The 22,482-nt window shown below is 37.1% G+C and overlaps 1 protein-coding gene across 1 annotated transcript in view; it reads right to left on the bottom strand.

Moving 5' to 3' along the window:
- Positions 1 to 22,482, bottom strand: part of LOC101850704 (transient receptor potential cation channel subfamily M member 3) — a 31,368-nt gene that overhangs the window by 4,030 nt on the left and 4,856 nt on the right. The window contains exons 5-24 of the mRNA XM_005094290.2: positions 21,912 to 22,072; positions 20,408 to 20,581; positions 19,827 to 20,024; positions 18,757 to 18,931; positions 18,217 to 18,388; positions 17,105 to 17,255; positions 15,449 to 15,515; positions 14,658 to 14,765; positions 12,959 to 13,089; positions 11,947 to 12,239; positions 9,986 to 10,129; positions 9,226 to 9,367; positions 8,408 to 8,485; positions 6,638 to 6,775; positions 5,508 to 5,636; positions 4,231 to 4,470; positions 3,083 to 3,257; positions 2,009 to 2,171; positions 1,530 to 1,708; positions 788 to 920 (exon numbers count right to left, since the gene is read on the bottom strand). Of these exons, the coding sequence (XP_005094347.1) occupies positions 788 to 920; positions 1,530 to 1,708; positions 2,009 to 2,171; positions 3,083 to 3,257; positions 4,231 to 4,470; positions 5,508 to 5,636; positions 6,638 to 6,775; positions 8,408 to 8,485; positions 9,226 to 9,367; positions 9,986 to 10,129; positions 11,947 to 12,239; positions 12,959 to 13,089; positions 14,658 to 14,765; positions 15,449 to 15,515; positions 17,105 to 17,255; positions 18,217 to 18,388; positions 18,757 to 18,931; positions 19,827 to 20,024; positions 20,408 to 20,581; positions 21,912 to 22,072 (3,151 nt within the window). The remainder of the gene's footprint in view (positions 1 to 787; positions 921 to 1,529; positions 1,709 to 2,008; positions 2,172 to 3,082; positions 3,258 to 4,230; positions 4,471 to 5,507; positions 5,637 to 6,637; positions 6,776 to 8,407; positions 8,486 to 9,225; positions 9,368 to 9,985; positions 10,130 to 11,946; positions 12,240 to 12,958; positions 13,090 to 14,657; positions 14,766 to 15,448; positions 15,516 to 17,104; positions 17,256 to 18,216; positions 18,389 to 18,756; positions 18,932 to 19,826; positions 20,025 to 20,407; positions 20,582 to 21,911; positions 22,073 to 22,482) is intronic.

The following is a 22,482-nucleotide window of genomic DNA, read 5'->3' as shown; positions in this document are numbered from 1 at the left end:
ATAGAAGTAGAGATATTTGTGATTGAATGAGATAGGGGTCGCCAGGTGTTAGAAGCAAAATTAGCGAGAAAATGGCTGCCAAAGTTCATTCACTGCCAAAGCTTGATATCCTTGGAAACTGAAAATTCTTATTTTTTTGTGATCCTTTGATCAACATAAAAAAAAGAGTAAAATCCACACAGAGATCAGATGTGTTTTTGAATGGACATGTTGTTGTTGTTGTTATCGATCCAGCAACAGCTGGGCTCTCGCCCTTCTGTCCAATGCCATGTAGTGATAAGTGCAGGTTTGCTGCAGTTGCTGTAAAGTTCCAGAGAAGGTGTTGTCAATGTTAGGTCTCGGAGGGAGAAGGGTGGCTCTGATGTCATTTAGGGCTGTGCAGTGGAACAGGTGATGATCCACAGTCTCATATGCATAGTCACACAAGGGACACATTGGGGGAAGTTCCGGGTTTATTCTGTTCAGGTGGAAGTTGAGCTGTACATGTTCTGTTCGTAGGCGGAAGATCGTGGTCTGTTTCTTCCTTTGTATGTGGTTGATATTATCACTCCTTTTTGTTGTGGTCATTTGTTTGAAAACTGCTCTGCCTGTTGAATGGACATAAAAGGTGTTGAACCCCCCCCCCAAATTGGTAACTACCCTACAAATGGAAAAATGTCGGGGTTTTAAATTTCGTTATCTTGACGAGCACCTGATTTCACTACAATACCACAAATATGTACTTTGTAAAGTTTTCTTTACAGAAGTAAATGCAGTCCACCCAATTCAATTAAACATGTTAATTCACCTAGTTTGTAGTAGTTTGAACTTCATGTCCATGGATTGCATCACATTGGCCTTTATGGCTCTCAGTCGGTTGGCCATCATCTCCTTCTCAAACAAAGCCAGGTACTCCAGATGGTGTTTTAGAAACTGTGCACCTGAAGGAAAGGAAACGTTTCCACAATATGGAATTTGAGACCACAAGCTCATAGTCCAAAAGTACAAGCAAGTGCAATGGTTTAACTGAGTCATCTGAATATATACTAATGAAACGTTACAAGCATCATCAATACTGGTACTATTATCTTTTAAATTTTATTCATGGATCAGGTCTATAAAACACCCAATTTGCACCTGAGACATGTATCTAGTTAAGAGTTAAGTTAGTGAAGCTTAAATGTAAGTCTCCAGAGTAAAAACTTCCCTTTCAGACCTTACAAAAAAATACCACAAACCCCAAAAAACAAACCCAAAAGTCTCTAGTAAAAAGTAATTCAGTTTCACCATCAATTCTAACTTCCAAGTGGCATTAGTTTAATTTAAAAGCATTCAGATTGATGACATAGCAATCTTCCAGAAAAAGAACACTCTTAACCCCTACCCACCACCCCCCACCTTCCTCCAAGAAAAAAACAACCAAACCCCCCACCATCAAAAATTGGCCTTTGTATCATTTCCCCCCAATTCAAAGTAAATCAAGAGTGTTAATACACATTCAGTATTGAAAAATATGAATTCACTCTCTAGAATGATGAAGACAAACTTACTCCGTGTGTGTTTCCTGCAAACTACTGTTTTGTACAACCAGCGGAGTAGGTAACCAAAGTGAAAAATGATGCTGAACGGAGGGAACAGAAGTGGACTGTTCTGGAACTCCATGACTAGGAAATACATTTGGAATTTCCAGATCTCAATGGCATTCTTTTCCACTGTTTCAAAGACGTGACTGCAAAATTGGAACAGAAAGTGAGATTACAAAATGAGACATTACAAATGAAGAAAACTCCATGAGTAGACAGAAGAGAAACAGCAACGGGTATATATATATATATATATATGATATATATATATATATATATATATATAATTCCTTATCTGTGTTTGGATAAAAAAAATACATGAGAAATGACAGCAACAAAAGGAGTAAATAACAGAAGGGCCATAATATCTTCAGGAAAACCAATGTTAATGAACAAGCAAGACAACAGAGGGGAATCCATACAGCATCCTCCAGCCCTTCACTCACCTGAAAATGGCGATGAGGAGGTTGATGAGAAGTACATTGCCAACCAGCAGGTAGCCAGCAAGGAGTATAGGTACCAGCCAGTGGAACTGCCGACATGTGTTGACCGAATCACTCAGAGTGCCATTCAGTGAGGCGGTCAGTGTTTGTATACAGTTTTCATCAGCTGGGAAAACCAAATAAACAACGCATATCACTTTCAGACAAATATGTCAGTTAATTCCATGAACCCAATTAAAATGTAAGTCACTTCGTCACATGGCAAACTGTATTCAAAATATATTCAAGATCTTGACAAACTTGTTTGAAAAAAAATACCACCCAAAAACAACTTCAAGTCTTTTTTCTTCTTCTAAATATACGTTTTTCAATGCTCCCATCGACACGAGTTAGATAATTTACGAGACTGGCTTCTGACACTACCTGTCAGGGTCAACACAGGCTGAAAGGGATACAACGTCCAAGCAGGAACACCTAGATACTCAATTAAAAACTCTCCCCACCCTGAAAATGAACTTGGGTATCCTGCATGTGACAGCAAAGCTCCTAATCACTAGACAGAAAGAAGCTTGTCAACCTAAGTCTGATCCAGATCATAAACATATGCAATTGTACGGAGACCTATGAAGTTAGCTATACACTGGAAAGTATAATGGTCGGCTCATGGGACCAGGGCTCATTGGGTTCACTGAGCCCCTCATTGTATATCAAAAGGACTTGCAGTACAACACTGAGAAACTCAGCTGGCATCTGTGGTACATTGAAAAGCACTTCTTTATCTGACATATGACAGATGTGAGTTCAACTTCCATGTGGGGGAGATATTTAGTCAAGTACATGTATCTCTATTTTTCTGCTGGAATATAGTATGCCACACAGTCCAAGTTGGCCCTGACAGGCAGGGTCAAAGTAGCCCACATGCTAAACTATCTCCATTACATTGATGGAGGCATAAATATCTACCAGTTTTCATGATCATACAATTTTCAACTGGAAGTAATCCCAAGTCACAAAGTCACAGCTCAGTATGACTGGCATATTATTCAGGAAACACAATCCTGTCTTCATGGCACTCACTCTCAAACTCCTCGAGAAAGATCTCGCCGTAGAGCTGCCAGTAGGGGAAGTAAAGAACGTCCTTTAGGATGACCCAGTCCCGCTGACGCTGCTTGTACAGCAGACCTTGGCTTGCCACACCGTAGGCCAACAGGAACACCATCAGCACGATGAGGAACATGGTAAGCTCCGCAAACTGCAAGAGAAAAATTATACACACCTTAAAAAAAACCCCCAACTTTTATATCGTTCATCTTCCTTGTTTATTATTCAATTTATCCGGTAAGCTAAAATTAAAGTAAGTTACTGAAATTTATGGGGGAGATCTTTGTGGGGTGCTATCTGGCACGAGACTGCTAAAATTGTGTCCAGAAAGGTACTAACTACCATTCATATCTGTTATACCATTAAACATCCTACTAGGGAGTTAAGCAACTGGTTTAATATAGTATATAATAAAACAAAAAAAAGTTGCATATGTCTGAATAGCCTGCATAATGGGAGTTTACTTAATGACAAAATATCAGATAAAAGAATCATACCACTTAATTTCAGCAGACGCTTTTTATCACTACACAGCACAGGACAGAAGGAAAAGAGCCCAGCTGTTGCTGGATCGAAAACAACAACAACAACCACCTAATTTCATGTGCTCTTTTATATAAATTCTATTTTACTGTCTACTTTGATTCTTCTGTCAATAAACAATTTAATGTGACCAGCAGCCACAGTGATGGTCTTTTTGTGTATGTGTTCTTTTGTCAAATTTGATATAGTATGAGTATGAGCGCACATTATGTACTTGAAACAATTGTTGCATAATGAAAGGGATCGTATGCATGAAATATGTCATTGGGTAAGCTGTCAAATTTAACACTTTACAGTCACTTGGCGCAATAATGCACTGGTGAAAATGATCCTTTCCAGTCAACTGGCGCAGTTCTGCGACAGGCCCGAAAAGTCCGTTGCAGTCACTCTCCTGGCTGGGTGACCAGATGGGGTATTTTATACTGCTGTTTGTACTGCTGGCTGTGTGACTGCAAAGTGTTAAATTATATTTCATTGTGAAGTTCTTAGAGATGCCAGGAAGTGGCGCCATGGAAATGATCTTTATTAATTATTACTGAACTAGAATATTGTTCCACTATACAAACTTATACTTTACCCACCATGCGATTTATCATGTAAATCTTGGGTCCCAACGTCCTGTTCGCAGTGTAGACTTTCATCAGTCGGAGGTAAAAGATGACGGCGTTGAAACAGTAGATGACTTTTCCGTCATACACATAGTACCATCGTACGATGAAAGCGATGAAAAACAGGATGTTATTGAGCAAATCAAATCTGTCCAGTAAACCAAAGTAGTCCCTGATCTTGCCCCAGAAGGTTGGTGAGGGGGACATTATCAGCTGCAGAGGGTTCAAATAATATGCATATAAGAAACTATTACATCACACAATAAACAAATTTGGAAAGACACTATGCACACATAATTCTTCAGACATTTCCAGCTAATTTAAAAGAAAGTGGAAATTGGTAAGAATAAAACTACACTTGTATTACCAGTTTACTCTGTACTGCTTTGATAAGAAAAAAATATATGAATCCTAAAAAAAAATTAAAGAATTTAAAAAAAGGGTAGCTTCCAATTCCCATAATTACTAGAATGGAATGATGAGGAAAACCATTTTTGGGGGGTTTATTTTGTAAGCTTTGCCGCAAATATGGGCCACACTATAAAAGACATTGTCATGTGGACTTTGCTGATGGAATTTAGAAGACAAAAAAAGTCCCTTTGTCTCAAGGATAAGTGTCCTTAGATGCAATGCTGCAACTTCGAAAAAAAAAGATATTCTGGAAAGACAAAAGAAGATTACCATAGATTCATAATCTCAAAGTCCAACTCTAAAGGAATCAAAATTTGTTCCTAAAAAACTTGTATCTTTTAAATGGATCAGATATACCTGAACAGGTAAGTTATGGTTTTGATTTTCTGCCTTTGAATTCAGCATACTATCATTCCATAGTTAAAGACTGTTCTACATACAGTTGAAATTGTCCAAGATGGCTATCCATTGTAAAGGAAAAACTTGGTTGTCTCAGACAGGTGGAGATCTTGGACAAGGTCATTATGATATTAAAAGAAGCAAAGGGGGAAGTGGGAAGTGGGAAGTGGTTGTATGTACAGGTGATTGCCTTGGACAGGTGATTGCCTTGGACAGGTGGCCGTGAGAGCACGTTCAACGGTAGATCGTTTCACAGCTCCACACACGGAGGTCTAAGACCTCCTCTGCTATAACTGCCAATAACAATAACCATGAAAAAACTTGATACTTATGCCACTATATGACAATCGACCCCTAGGCAAAAATGTGTTAGCTTCTAGATAAAACAACAACAACAACATCAACAACAGCGAAAACAACAAAAGTTATTCAATATTCACCGAATAAATGCCTCCAGCCAGGAAACTGCTGACCCACAATAAAAGAATCCACTCAGAAGCTGAAGGTGTTGTTCCGTAGTCCACTAACAGCACGTAGGAGTAGAGAATCAGGAATCCAAAATAGGACAGCTAGAAGAGAAACGGAAAACATCGGACATTAATGATATTGAAAATAATGCTTCTCTATTTCACTTATGAAAGATCAAGTGTTGACATGTCAGTGCCATGAGCATACGATACATTTTTTTAGCTTGGGGTCCAGATCCTAATTTTACCCAAATCCTGGCCTCCTGAGCTTCTGGGTTCAGGGTAAGAGCACTTCATCCTGAAAAAAAGCATGTTGACTGAAACTAGTGTCCGAACTGATTGAAAACTTCTGCCTTTTTCTGCCCAATAGTTCAACGCTCTTTCCTGACACCGGTAAACCCATGCAGGGGAAAATAATTGCCAAAGCATGCCCCCAGTGTACTGGGGTATATGCTGAAATTATTTTAGAAACAATCTATAAAAAATATATATTGGAAAAAATCTACAATAAAAAAGACACCGAGATATGTCACATTAAGAAAAAAAGAAAACAAAAGCAACAATCAAACTGATAAAAGCACATTTTCCGCTACTGACAATGCAAAGGAAGCTTATATACTCAAAAGTTCACCCATATAACAATATGAGGCATGCTCCTCAGTTCTAAAAGGTAGTGTATCCTTAAAAGGCATAAAGTCTTCAAAACATGAGCTCTATAACATTCAGTACTTCCTTTTCAAGCTTTCCTTGTGGAATTCTTTTGGGCCCGCTGAGGTTGGTAAAATATCATGTGTCTGGAAAAACTGTTCCTTGCAAAGGTCATACCACTTCTCTAGCGGAAAGGTGATGAAAATTTATTGAATCTGGTTCTCAATGTGATTCTAGTGATTTACCTAATCTGTTTTCTACAATCAGCAAAATTGGACAAGATGGACATCCTATTGATCACTTAAATTAGTTAAGTTCTGCCAAATCTCCATTATGTCTAGTGCAAAAGGTTAAAACAATACCCCTAACTGCAGCGGCTTAATGGCAATAGTGTCCATAAACCTCAACATCCACAGATGAGAGTCTAAGAGAGACTGATACAATGGGCATCTTACTGTGTGCATGGTAAACTTGGTCACAGGAGCTGTGTAGAATGTGAACACTTTTTGTGTCTTGGACATCACAGCCTTGCCCATGAGTCCAATGTCGACGCAGAAGAGGATAAATGGGGGAAACAGGACCCCAAGTACTACCTGCAAGTGCGGAAAACAGAATCAATTGTGGGCCAAAGAGAAAGGAAACAAAGTTTACATTTGAACAAGTTGCCATGCTCCTGTGCTTTCCATGGAATATTTTAAAACATAAATGTCATATCAATCCTTGGCATTCCAGACCTAAATTTCAAGGGGAGTGAAAATATCTTGAAAAAAATTCAGAGTCAACCAAATTGCACATAATATACCTTATTTGCTGTCAGCTCATACATAGAAAGAACATTTTTTAAAGCAACTTACGATTTTAATTTTAAAAATAGACTATTTAATTAAAGTTCAAGCTCAGAGCCTAAAACCCCCAGATTCTTTTAGTGAAATCCCTTGAGTTCCCTGTCCAAGAATGTCTTGATCGTTGAAGAAAATTGTGCAAGCATTATTTCCCCATAAGGAAGGGTTCGATAAGGATACTATTTTCAATAACTGTAAAGTACACAGAAAGGATAAGACTATGCATCTTTTCAAACTGTATGGTATTGCAGTGCACTATTTCACAGGTTCTAGGAATTCAGGGCTTGTATGAGGATAGCCATTAAGTAGGTACCAGAAACTACATTTTCAAAGTAGCTGTATGCCAAATTTATCAGTTCCATTTGAAAGGCCTATATCCACTGAGCATTTTGGTACCATTCTTTAACCTCTCAGTCAATTTTTAAGAAAATGGTAGTTGTTTAAAATTTGATCAGATTTGTTAAAGTCAGTCACTGGCTGCAGCCCCATGTTTGACAGATAATAAAAGAGTACCAAGAGCACTAAACATCTGCACATTAACAGAGTACAATCACTATAACAAATATATGGAGCCTAATTTTTTTCAAGACTATGAGATCTTTACAAATCAGTACTTTATCGCCTCAAACACGATGATCTGTCGTTATTTCGACAAAAACACCGAGCGTTGACCCCGTCGGCGCCGCACCGGGCCCCGCGGCGAGCGAGTTAGCTCTATACTGTAGTGTACCCCGTGTGCGGGGTCACATGCTTTCTGAGTCTCGCGGAAGGATTGATGAAAAATAGTTCCAAGCTGATTACTTTATTCTAATAGTAAATAAGCTGATCTTTTATTGGATATATTTTTTAAGCCGGTATTTTACATATTATGTGTAAAAAATGATCTTTAAACATTTTGACAGTATTTTTAAAAGCTTTCTTTTTAGACGCCAAAGGCCAAATACATACCACGGGAAAGCCCGTTTAAAGCTCTACAGTTCTTCACCAATGAAAAGACGGTATTTAATCATCGCTCGTTCCGCGAAGGATTTGAATGCACTCGTGTCAATTTTTCAATCGGCCGACCACGCATTCCGACCGCGAGGGGCTTCGCTTTCGTCGGCGATTCTCCAGCTCCTACTAATCGGACATAAAAACAACTTACACCATTGTAACGAGGAAAAGCTGAACTTTTACAAGGTGTACGGCATTTGGTGTTTTAAAGCGAAAGAGCAAAGAAACAGCGATCGGAATCACCCCGATTTCACCGATACCACGCGGTCGGAAGGCCGCGAGTGCCTGCGAGGCCATGTTTACGCTACCTACATTAAGACTAAATACATTCAGGGACAGGGCAGATGATGAGGGAGACAAGTCTTATAGTACCATGTACTTTGTTGTTACCTTTGGCCATCTGGACATGATCCCACTTTTCCAAACATTGTTGATGGAATCCTGACAAGCCACAGAAGACACAAATGCCTGGGAGGAGCAAAAATTAAGCATCAATAAAGTAAGAAAATTACATGATTGAGAAGGTGAAAAGAAATTTGATACAAAATCAGCAGTTTAATAAAAATCAGGAAACAGTTAAATTGCCTTCAATCACAGAAAATAACAATTTGAACATTTTTATTTCCTGAATTCAGTCTTCCTTGGGCAAATACTGCCATTCAATTAGAAGAATTCCCCGTGGCTAAATAGTGAGTGATCTGTTTTTAGCTTTCGATCCATTTCTAATATGAGCTTTAGAAAAGGCAAAAGAACAACACATAAAAAATGTAACACTCAGTTTAGAAAAAAACAAAATAAGGTTGTTGATTCTGAGTGGCTGGTGGCATTGGCCAACGAGCTGATCCTGTTTTGCCGAGCAGCAAGTGTCATCAGCTGATGAGAATGCAATAGTTAACTTCCATATAAACACCAAAAACAACTCAATATGTTCAAAGTATGACGAATATTCTACAATTAGGTGTCAAATTTTTGCCTTAGGAGTCTATTCATTTGGTTTATTGATAGTTTCATTAATCATGCACTGTTTCAGTTTGTGGGCTGATTGCACAAAAACGACTGCAACTTTGTGAATAATAATTTTTTTACATTGAAAAGTGACAAGCTCATTAGAATTGAATAAACACTGAATAAAGTACTCTTTTCTAGATTGACACATAAAGAAGTCTGTTCACTGCTTCTTTTTCCTGAAGAACAGAACCCAAATTTACCTGGTCACCAGCGGCCGCAGCAATCTGCAGACACGTCATGCGACTCCAAGTCGGGGATTTCCTCTCCACAACCATGATGGCTTTCTTTGGGTCTGTTGCGTGGCACTCATCAAGGACACTTATAGCCAGTTTCTCAAATTCACTTTGAAAAAAAACAACACTCAATCACTTCACATTACAAAAGTTATTGTAGTAGTTGATCTAAAATAACAACAAGTCAGCATAACAACCGTCAAAGAAAGTCAGGAGTAGATCCTTATCCGCTCATGGAAAAAAGATAATCATACTTAAAAACAATTCCAAACTTAAAAGTCTTGATGAACTGCCAATGTTTTTTTTCCTCTAAATCTCGATACTCATCCAAGAACCAAAAAAAGTATAATTTATACAATAACAGCAAAAGTATTAATTAAAATAATAGCAACAAAAGTGGAAACACGCCATGACTTTCTAAAGATTCGGTTTCAGGCTCTTTGAAAATATACTAGAAGGGACAAATGAAATTTAAAAAACAATGTAATAGAAGTTTCTTTTTCAAAGAAGTCACTAAAAGACCCTATTCCTACAACAATAAAATATACTATGAAAAGGCACCCTGTCTGTTTAGATCACCCTACTGTTGGGATGGAGACAAGTCTCCGTACTACTCTTGCCTAGTCTTTAATAATGAGAAAGAAAGTGTTTAGATAAATATTTGCCTATATATGGGTGTTATGTTGCCAAAATATAAAGGTTACTACACCTGTGTCTTTGCACTTACTTTTTCATGTCATGAAAACTGAGTCGTATAATATACAAATATTTCGGCACATGACATTCCATTTGCTGACAGAGTCGAGTGGCAACCAGAGCGCTGGTGATAGGCTCATCGCCAAACTCCCAAAACAGCTGAGCCATCTGGGATCTGTGCAAGAACACAGAAACATTGATGTAAAAAGACATTTGACAGAGCTCTGTACTTTGCTTAACTTTTCATCCTTTCAAAATTGAATTTTCAATGACTAATTCCTTAATTTGCAGACAGCTAATAACAAAAACAAACCAATAACATACTAAACATTCTACATCTAAATATGAATAGGCCTACCTAGATCAAGAATGCTGAAATAGCAAATTTCCTTTTCCTCTTGATCCAAAGCTATGCAAGACAAATGAAATGATATCATAAACTCAAAATGCCCAAAAATTGACGAGCGCCTGACTACACTGTGTCGTAGCACATTTATCATTTTACTCACGAACTAAGTGACCACCAGTACAGTGTTCTGACTTGACTTAATTCATAGTTTCAACACACCATCAATTTATCGTGTCAATGCAGTGTCTTCGTAATTCATTTAAAAGCCTGAAGCTACTTGTTTTCCCATGCACCCCAAACAACACACAGCACTCACAAACATGCGCACACATGTATAATTTTAATAAAAACCACCCTCTTAATCTTCACCTGGGTGGCAGTATCTCTAATGGGTTATATTTCATCATAGAGAATACAAATGGGGTAACCAGGACACCAAGCCATTGGAGCTGAGTTGAGCTTCTTAACGACTTTTATCTCCGCAAGCCGCTCCCAGGTCGGAATCGCTGTGCCGGTGAGCCACTGACAGCGGCTCGGGCACATTTCATTACGAGTGAACATTAAACTACTTTTTGGCAATTGCTGAAAACAGGTCTCTTTTATCGGGATTACATTCATTAGATGAAGAGAAATCAAATTAAGTTCACTTGTTTTGATTTGACGACCAATTTATCAACATTTTCATTATATTTAGATTTAGTAACAAAAAAAGGGCCCCAGCATAGTGGGTTTACCCCCCTCGGAGATAAAGAGTTAAAATCCGCAACAGAACACAAATCGATCAGAACTTGGGGGGTTGCTTTTGGTATCCTGAGGACCGGGTTCTAAGGCCAAGTCCACTGTGTTTTCTCTGATCTGTTTACACATCAGAGTCACAATGGTAATGTGTATACCAAGACAGCTGAGTGTCTGAGTTACTAAAAAAAAATGGGAGTGTATACAGACCCGGTAACCGGGAACAAAGTCGCGAAATATACTGATCCGGTAGGGGAAATCTTTTGAAATTTCGGAAAGTTTCAGCGCCCTCTTGGCTCAGGGTAGACTTAAGTTATTCTAGATCTATGGTCAAGGTTTAGATGTAGACAGACAGATATAAATTATAGATCTAGTTTCAAGGCCTAGATCTAAATGAAAATTGCGGATGTCTTTTCGATGAACGCTCGTTTTTCCTCCGTTTTGGAGTTGGAGGAATTAATAGACAATTTGAAGAAAAGAACAATGTTATCTCTTCAATCGAGCAGTCACCCTCTCTATTTCTCTGTCTCTTTCCCATCTTCTTCTGCCTGCCTCTGTCTCCATCTCTCCCTCTCTCTCTCCTTTTTTTATCACTCAACTTCTCTTTCTCTTTGTTTGTCTCTGTCTTTCTTTCTCTCCTACCTACTTTCTCACTCTATCTTTCTCTCCTTCCCTCCTGTCAACTGGGGCATGTGATATTTGTTAGCACTTCCCCCTGTTCTCTACCCCCTCCTCTCTCTCTCTCTCTTTCTCTCTCTCACACACACACACACACACTCACACACACACACACACACAAACACACTCTACCGGGTTTGGGCACTGAAACTTTCCGAAATCACAAAAAATTTCCCCTTCGTGACTTTGTTCCTGGTTACCGGTGCTGTATACACTTCGTAAAAAAATACCTGTTCATAATAATGGCCCAAATCATCAGCTCCTTGTAGGGTCTCTTGAAGTGGTCCCGCTCATCTTCAGCATCGGTGTCATCTGTGGTAGCTGGTTGTCGAAGTGATGACCGAGGTCGGAATGGCCGTTTTCCTTTTTTCTTTCCTCTGCTCTGCGTTGAATCTTGAGTAACGGTATCCAGGTCAAACTTGTCAAGCATATCCCTAATAAAGTCTCCGATTTCTTCCAGAGTAAAGGGGCTAGATTTTAGGAAATTCGTCAGGATCAAGTTGGCAAAGGAGTACTTGGGAGTCTGAAAAAAAGATTTTAAAAGATGGAAAATCACAGAATTGGGACTTCCCAATCACAAACAGAATCACGTTACAATAAAAAGCTTTGAGGTAAATTTTTAATTTTCATGTTTCACATTATTTAAAACCAGAAGGTGCTGCTTCAAGAAGAAGATATAAAAAAAGGAGTATAAACTAAAGGATACATGTCAAATGGATATTGAAACGTAGGCTCACAACTGGAAATTCTCTGAGACAGCATCCTAAAAGGAAGGTCAATATGGAATTTCTTTAATTAAGAAGGACAAAATACCCCAGCCCAAAACAGCTGGCTGCATTGTTATGGACAGAAATGCCATCATTGTATTTGAAATTATTATACTTCATTTTCAACTTGACCAACGGAATGTGTATTTCACAAGGGGATGTGAAAATAGCATGTTCTGTGTCGTTTCGGAGAAAGGGGGTAAATGGAAACGACACAGAATGAGTTGTTTTGGCAGACAGTAGTTAACAAAACAAAACATGACCTTCCAAAACAAACTTTTTCAAACATCATGTGATGTGGTTCAGTGCAGCACCCATGTGGCCAGCCAGGCATAACATGAAAAGCTCCAAAGCGCTTAAAAAATTCTGTCAGTACTTATGCTGCTTTTTTTTTTCTTCTTTAGATTCAGTCCCATTTGTTGACCTGCTGAACACTGGACAAATAAACCAACATTCAGAGAACAAAAAATCTCACAGAGTTGTAAAGGTGCTCCAGTCTGGCAATAGTCAGGTATTCCCTCATGATGATCCCATTCTGCAACAGCAGTTTGACAAATTCCACTTTGTTCTCCACCAGAGCAAGAGTCAGGACCTCTTCCAGGCTGCCTGTATGAGTTGAAAAAAAAATGTCCCACATTCTTCACAATAAGGAATATTAATATAATAACTGGTAAATCAACTAAAACTCTAAAACCTAGAGGTAAAAAACAGCTGAGCTACCTGTCAAAAATCAAAAATCAAAATTATTTTGCAGAAAAAAGAATTAGTAAAACAATTAAATCTTTTCAAACCATAAAGCCTTTTTTTGTCTGATAATAAATTTTCAAAGAGAGAGAGGGAAAGAAACACAGAGAAAGAGAGAGAGAGAGAGACAAAGAAAGACAGAGAAACAGAGACAGAGAGACAAAGAAAGACAGAGAAAGAGAGAGAGACAAAGAAAGACAGAGAAAGAGAGAGAGACAAAGAAAGACAGAGAAAGAGAGAGAGACAAAGAAAGACAGACAAAGAGAGAGAGACAAAGAAAGACAGAGAAAGAGAGAGAGAGAGACAAAGAAAGACAGAGAAAGAGAGAGAGAGAGAGACAAAGAAAGACAGAGAAAGAGAGAGAGAGACAAAGAAAGACAGAGAAAGAGAGAGAGAGAGACAAAGAAAGACAGGGAAAGAGAGAGAGAGACAAAGAAAGACAGAGAAAGAGAGAGAGAGACAAAGAAAGACAGAGAAAGAGAGAGAGAGAGACAAAGAAATACAGAGAAAGAGAGAGAGAGACAAAGAAAGACAGAGAAAAAGAGAGAGAGTCAAAGAAAGACAGAGAAAGAGAGAGAGAGACAAAGAAAGACAGAGGAAGAGAGAGAGAGAGAGACAAAGAAAGAGAGAGAAAGAGAGAGAGAGAGAGACAAAGAAAGACAGAGAAAGAGAGAGAGAGACAAAGAAAGACAGAGAAAGAGAGAGAGAGAGACAAAGAAAGACAGAGAAAGAGAGAGAGAGAGAGACAATGGATCATGAAACAGGGGAGAACAGAAACATTTCCGCGCACATGAAAAAATAAAGAACAAAAATTAATGGAAAGTATGAAAGTGGAAAATATCTCACTGAATGCAAAAGAAGGAGTGCTTCTGAATTAACTGCTCACTGAAAAGTATTAATATATCGCCAACAGTTGTATTGTTGTAACTGAAAGAAATTTGCAGTCTAATGCAAAAAAACAATAAATACAGCCTATGTGAAAAGTGAGCTTGTTGTGATTAAGCTAAGAAACAAAGGGTAAAAATATATGGGGTACAGGTGGGAAAAGGAGAAAAGAGCAGAGAAAATGATTCTATCAGTTGTTGAAAAAGTGAAAAAGATATAAAAACTCTTAACTGCTTGGCTTCAAGGCAAATTAGAGTTTTCATTCAACTCTCCACAGCTGACAAATTACATTTTGTTTTCCTCCTCCGCTAAAAATAGATTGTGGGTGGTTGGCGGGTGTTCTGGAGTGGTTTGCTCCTTCTTTTCTATCAAACATCTATCGTTCTTATCTCCTCTTCTTCTTTTTTATGTTTGTTACTCTCTTGTAACACCTCTAATCTTCTGGCGCTCATATGACTTTATGCAGTTGCGATCGCTGTAAAACCTCTACTAAAACTAACTAAACTAAAAAATATAGATCTGTAGCAAAGAAATGAATCAAGTACCGTCTTTCCAGATCACATCTTCCCTGAGTATCTCCTCCTGAGCAATATCTGCCCTGTTCCAGGTCATAGCCAGTTTCAGCTGATTTTCTCGGGACGAATTCGTTTCACCTGCAAAAATATAACATTTAGCAATCAGTGGTTTGTTCATAAATCAATAAATAGATCAAATACAAGAAAAAAAGCGCAAAGATAGATATGTCTAACAAAATTTACACAAGAATATATTTTATCTGTTTTTTAGTTTTTGTATAGCTTAGAGATTGAAGGAAAATGCACAGAGAATTATTGTTTGCATAAATGAGCGATTTGTTCTTTTATTTTTAGCAGACATTATCTCATGCTTGTTTTGAAAAAGAACGATCTGGAATATCTAGAAAGAAAAGTATTCTTAAGTGAACTGTTTAACACAAACAATAAAAAGCTGACTATATATACTATTACTATATATGGAGAAGGCATTGCATTATAAGCTGCAACCGGTTGTTTAAGTCGACTGTTCTCTAAATGTGTAACTTTTCTAATGAAAACAAGAATTGACTGTTCAAAATGCAATGAGATAGTAAGGTATTCAAATATGCATATGATAGTATTTATTTTCAGTATGTCATACAGAAAGGAGACTTAAACTTAAGAATAAATATGATAAATGGTGAGTCAATTTTTTTTTTAATGAGTTTTTTTTGGTATAAACATAAATGTTATACAACTTTATAAAGTAAGTCGGAAACTAACTGTACAAATTAAATAAGAGGATGCAACTATGGTCTCTTTTAAATTATAACTAGTCTTACCTTTCAGAAGCACAGAAAGAATGGCCAGATCTAATTCTTCATGCTTGTTCATGTTGAAAATAGTCATCTGTAAAGAGAAGTGTTTATTTTGTGAAAAAATAATACACATTTGACACAAACAGGAAAGGTTGTTAAACTTTGTAGTTGTTCAATAGTAGTTCAGACATGGCTTTGATACAGCCACTTATTAGATTCAGATGCTCATGAGCTTTATTTGCCACAAGTGATGAGATTCAAATCTGAACCGGATACAAAAGTTTTCTCATTTATCCTGGAACACACCCCCTGGAAGTTAGAGTCCAAAGAGAGAACCTAAAGTGATCAGCCAAAGAAACGACATAGGCGTAGCAAGATGGCATAATAAGTCACATGTAACACTTCGAAACTATAACGACGCTGTTGGTATCACATTGAAGATCTTTTCAAGCTCTCTGAGTGGATGAAAACAGAGCTGAACTAGCTGCTTTGGTTCCAAAGTTACAGTCACTTGGACTTGAGGCACTACAAAGGTGCAGTGTTGAGAAAAATTCAGATTTTGCCAGATATCTCTATCCAGACGAGTGTGACAAGCAATTCATTTTGTAAAGCTGCTATGCATTTGAAATGTGTCCAGTAGGGTATTATACTTCACCAACATAAACAATGTGTCTGCCTCACTGCCCCTTATTTTTAAAAAAAGACAAAAAACCAAATGAGAGAATCGCTCAGCTGGTTTTAAACAATGAAAAAACCCCCAAAAACCAGCAGTCAACACAAACCTAGCCCTCATAGCAGAAAGTGGAATCAAACCCTGTTTGATAATTTTAGTTTTACTCAGTTGGGAGAGGCCACATTTTTCTTTGTGGAAGGGGAAAAATTTACCATTTTATCATGATTTGACCAAATCCTCCAATTAAACATATGCGTGGCATCATGGTGAAATCAGGCACTTATCAATATAATGAAATCTTAGAAATTAGTAGTTTTCCGCCCACTGGGCAAATTCTACCAAACTTTTTTTTTTTTAGCTCTACACCTTTTATGCATATTCAAATACATATCTCTATTTCACTGAAAAAAAGTTAATCAAAGACACAAAAAGTGTACTTTTGCAGTTCCAAGGATACTACAGCTCTAAAAGACACCAAACTTTGGTAGACATTTTCTCACTAATTTTACTTCTGAAACCAGGTGACCTCCACCTCCTTCAATGGTAAATATACCTTAACTTCTACTCAAGATAGATGGGTACGTATTTGTTTCATCAAAAGCGAAGCAAAATTAATAAATTAGCTTTAAGATTGTACAAATTACTCTGAAAGCCCAAAAATTGATAAGCACCTGATTCTACCGTATTGAAATAAAAATGATTGATTTCATGTGTTATCTTTGAGTGCAGTTAAAAAGCAGACATTAGTTTTATATTGTGTGCAATGGTCAGCACTATGATCCAACCCACGCCGATCCAAACTGATCAATGGGCATCTATTCTAAGTACAGCAGGGGCTGTGATTTATGAGAAAAGAGGCAGCCTATTGGACAGGCTGAAGGAAAGAGAACTTTATTTGTGAGTATACTTCAGGAATTCATAGAAGGAAAAAATCCCGATTATTTGTAGTATGACTTAGTCTAAATAGATGGCACATCTAGTAGACAAAGTAGCCCATTTAAAATCACCAGATCTTCTCGCTGACAGCATCCAAGAACTTTCTTCATCCACTTGTCCAACTCTTCCCGCTCCTTTCCTGCTTTCCAGTACGTTTTGTAAGCTGAGTAGATCTTCCTAGCCAGCTTATCCTGGTGATAGTCTGACATGACCCGTTCTTTACTGCGGAGGAGAAAAAACCACAACTTTAAAGCGAAACTACAATACCGCGTGAATTGTTTAATGAGAATAAATAAACAAGACCTTAAATAAAAAATAATATTAGAAAAATGCTTGTTTTTTATTTCTCAGTGGCATCAAGCATTTGGTTCTCTTTATGAAAAAAGTGTCTTGTTTTTCTTTACTGGGGAACCTGTTTTAAAGTGACTTAAAATAAAATACGAATTGAAAATACATCTGTGTGTATTCATTATAACCAAACCCAAGATACTAATATTGGTCACGGTACATGCAAAAGTGAGACATTCTTATTTGGGGTTATTCCTAAATATCCTACAGAATTTTGTTAACAGATGTTATTTTCATGACCTATGAATGAAACATACTAATATGATGGCAGATAAAGTTTTAAGGTATTTCACTAAAAACCACTGGCTTATTTTTTTAGACTATAAGAGTACAAAACATTCGCAAGAAAAAAACAACCAAGACCTTTATGGTTCATTTGGAAACTAAGATAACAATAAAAAAAGATAATAAAAAAGTGTATAAAACAGTGGTAAACTGAGTTGGAACCATCAGAACTGCACTAAAGTCATTTTTTCATTGACTGATATCAGTAACAGAAATGGTCTTGACATCCTCAGTCTGTTTGGAAACAACAAAGCATACCATCGGCAATCTCTTCAAATGTATAAAACCCTGAAAACAAAATTTTCAAGAGAGAAAAAAAAACATTCCTTCTTTTAACAATAATTGGACTTCCATAAATATATTTGTTCTTGCTTTTTTTTCAAAATTTAAAATATGAATTTTGGCAAAATATTTCTTATATACCTGCAACCAATACCATGGTTTAGAAAATGCAATAAAAAAAAAAAATCAAACTTTGGGGGCTCGGTAGGCCAACAACTGAACAGGTAACTGATGATATGAAGAAGGCTCTGAGACTAAAGCCACTCACTTGTGCGTTGTGTTGGTGTGGTTGTAGGCATAGGCTAAGATATCTGCTGCTCGCCCAGTGCCCGCACAGATGACCACTGGAATGCCCTGAGCCAGAGATGCACTGACGTCTTGTATGGCATCTGTCCCACCTTCCACGAGAAGCAGAACAACTGGAACCCCCAGGCCCCCATCTGTGGGCAATTTTTATAAAGCTTGACAAAATATATGCAATATATTATTATAATCATTATTATTTTTGTTATTATTATTATCATTATTATTATTATCATCACTTTTATTATCATTACATTCAATATTATTATCATAATCATCTTTATTATCCTTTGTTACGCTTTGAAAAATAACTGAAAGCAGTATATATAGACTTGTTTACTATCAGCACACGTGTATAAGCCAAATATATGAAAGAGTACCCATGCTTGTGATACTTTGCGCAGTCCATCAGTTTTTTGTAACAGAATACATGGATCACTGTGGGGCCCACAAGAGAGAATGAGTGTAGTTAGCACATTCAAAATGTACATGTACAACTACTTACCACGTTTATGGGTCGCAATTTTTTTCTCAAACTTGGAGCGAAATTCTGCAACCCCTCCATATCGTATTCGGTACCCATCATCCACGAATATGAAATGAGTGTGATCAGGGTTGAGAGGCACTGGCTGCTTGTGAAGAATTTGAGTGCTGGTCCGATAATAGGCATTGAACTTTCCCTGGTATTAACAAACAAAAAAGGCGAGTGATCATTTTTCAACAATTCACTTACATTTTTATTTGAAATAAAAATGAGATGTATAATTATATTTAATAAGGCAGCATTTAATATGAGTTACTCAAAATCAGTTTTCTGAATGTAAGATCTTGCTACCAATATTTTGTCTCTCAATGCCTCTATGTCAATTTCAGGCAAAACGTTTTTTTACCAAGGAATTGGAAACTGTTAATTTTAGTAGAAGTTTATCTCTAATAAGTTCAAAATGTACTTCAAAAACTCAAGAAAAGGCCAATTAGATGATGCTACAGTAACCAGTTTTCAGTTATCAATGTTCCACTTCAAGACACACTGATTTTCTTCCAAAACATTTCAAGTAAAGACTTATACATCATCGCATATTTGAATTCTTTTACAGGCTTTTGAAACTGACAGCGAAGACAAAACTTTTAAGTCACAAGAAAAATTTGCATAATACAACCTAGCACATTGTTGGAATGGGATAAACTTTCTCTTTACTGCAGTCTACTCTCACATAGTTATAATTTTGTTATCAGTCCAGCAGCCAAGCTCAGTGCCATATTGTAAAAGATTGATGTCTAAAGACGGCATTCCTAGTAGCAATACTGGATGCTCTTTAAGTAATAATCCCATAAATGTGACGATGAAGAGACAGATATAACTGATGACAATCTAAAATAATCACCAAAACAGTTAACACATCAACTGAACAAAAGACGGAAAAAGTATCTATAAAAAAAACCCATATATGGCCTAAGATTCCGTGGGAATGACATAAGCAGAAGAGCTTCATAATGAGAATGAACTTTTGAAGGGACAAGAAGTAGGTCCAGAGATGGATTATAACTAATTGAAAGAGTTACAATAATACGTACAGCTCCATTTCTACTCTCCAAGAATTGCCTTCCTCTCACATAACCCCATGGAGCAATCCCGATGCAGCGGAGGACGTGTGCCATTCTATCGTTGTCCCACTGAAAAGTTTGACCTTCATGGACTGCCTGACCCACAGCTTTCATCACACCCATGTTGAAGCCTGATGTGATAAGCCAAGCATTTGTGGTTTTGGCAGCCTGAAATAAAGAGAAAGTAAAAAAATACAAAGTGTAGTATCCTCAAAGAAAAACACACAGAAAGTACCACTCTGGTAAGTGCTATGCAAATCATTTTATTCACTCCTGTACAAAAAATAATGCCTAAACATATTCAAAAGCTCTATGACAATGAAGTTCACTTTTCTTGGAAATAAGCATGTTAATGTTATAGATTGTAAAATCAAAGGGCATACTGTAGGCCTACAAAGTTCTTTATTTTTAAAAAAAATCTGATTTCTGACATAATTATATAAAATCACCAAGAATTAACAAAAATACTGAGGAAAATTAGTAGATTTAATTCCAACATACTTGTAAAACATTCAGAGTTAAAAGATAAATATGACTTGATACTAAAATACCTTAATAAGGCCAGAGGAAAAAGTCTCCCTCATGCGACCATCCAGCTTGAAATTTTTTGCACCACCTACAACGGAGATGACCAGATTTGGAGGTTCAGGTTCCATGATGCGCCAGAATTTTTGCATCATTTCCAGGCAGTCCTCGACACTGTCCTCTTTACACAGCCTGACATACTGAAAGGGCAATACAAATAATGAAAGATTATTCAGTGTATTTAATTATTTACTCTTAACTCTTTGACTACCATGGGCCGATCTATCGGCTCCATAACCTCCTAGTTCGTGGCCAAAAGCCGAATTATCGGCTCGCGCTTTTCTTTCCCTTTCCCTTCCACAATTTGACTCAACCTTTTCGTTTCATGTTTTTAACTGCTGTGCTTACCATACATCAGTCAACCAGTGAAGGAATTTAGCGCCTTTTGTGTTTTATTCTGCTGTTTTTTTGGCATTTTTTCTTGTTTTTTTGACCCGCCCTATGTTGCTCGAATTAATTTACACGCATAGCAACGGAAAAATGGCTGATAACCCATCAGGTTCCCCCCTGTCACAACGTTTTTCTGCTTCAAAAGCCCTGGAAAAGTTTGATGGGGAACTGTCAGTACTTTCCGATAGTGATGTAGGAGGTGATGAAGTTAGACCTGAGTTGGACAGCAGCGACAGCGATGAGATTGAAGATTCGCAAAGAGGGGCATGTGTGCAGCGGTTTTTTCTCTTTTTTTCATTGTGAGTGATTTCACCAAAAGTGCGACAACTTTGTATATACTTGACCATTGTGCATGAAACTTGGCCCAGTTAGAGACAATTGGATATAATTCAGTATGAATAAGTCATGAAGTGATTGGATTTAGCAGTTATACACTGTGATAAAGGTAAGTTGGAAATATTTTGTTTATTCTTTTATTTTTTTCACCTTGTGTTCACTTACCTCCAATGTTTGTTTGGATTTATGATTTTTTTCAATTTTTTTATTAGATTAAAAATAATCTACATTCAATTACCTTCATTTTGGTATATAACATGTCTGACTTCCCGATGGAATTATGCCCATCAGACACAAAAGAAGAACAAGGGTACTTCTGAAATTCTAAGACTAAGAAATGCCTTGGTCACAGCGCGGAAAACGCCTTGGTAGTCAAGGAGTTAAGATATATCCTTTACGACAAATTAAATATTTATTTAAAATCAAGATATTAAAACAACCTGATCATACCATGCTGGTAGAGGGGGTCAGCTCTTGAACTTTACAGATGAAGCAATGATAGATTAATATTCAGATTACTTTTTCAGCCACTTTTTGAAAACGGTATAACAATACACTTTTTGTTAAAATTATTAGATCTAGAGATTCTTGCACATGGGTCATAGGTGTACCTAATGATTCAGTTTGTTCAAGCAAAAACAAATACAATAAGGTCTGATCCAAAAGGTTGAAACTTGTGCCTTAAAGATGTTTTACCCAGTTAAAAACCTTAGTTGAACTAATTTTTAAAAAATAGTTCATCACCTTTGCTGGTTTTTTGCCTCCAATTTGTTCAATATTGAAGGTAATTTTCCCAAATGCATTTGTCCTGCTTTTATTGAGGCATTCTTCTGTCCACTGGGCTGATGTTTTCGGCAGCTCCTCAGTCAGCATTCTGTTAGGGTTCTTCAACACAGGGGCAAATTCTTCATGTATATGGGGACAAAAAATGTATGTTATTCACAAGTGATTAAGAATAATAACTTTACAAAAGATCAGGCATTTCTAGGTCTGCTTGTGTATGCTAAGTTGACAGTCAACATATTTGAATAACCTGAAGTCAGTCTCTATTAATAGCATATCATAATAGTATACAGCTTTTGCTTGAAAGGCTGTATCAAATTTGTACTTGAATCTATTACTTCAAGCACAGGAAGTACTTTTTGAGATGAATACATATTTTTCATTATCTTCAATGTTACATCTTGTTGCTGGCTACCTGTAATTTTAAGACATCTTTTTATGCGAACAGAATAATCGAACACTGAATCTTTTGTCTAGTCTGATTCCAATAGGTTTATTGATTACTAAAATCTTTATAGTTACCAAAGCTACC

This window comes from Aplysia californica, unplaced genomic scaffold, assembly GCF_000002075.1.
Source record: "Aplysia californica isolate F4 #8 unplaced genomic scaffold, AplCal3.0 scaffold00079, whole genome shotgun sequence".
NCBI classification, from domain to species: Eukaryota; Metazoa; Mollusca; class Gastropoda; order Aplysiida; family Aplysiidae; genus Aplysia; species Aplysia californica.
This window is presented reverse-complemented; position numbering and strand designations above follow the sequence as displayed.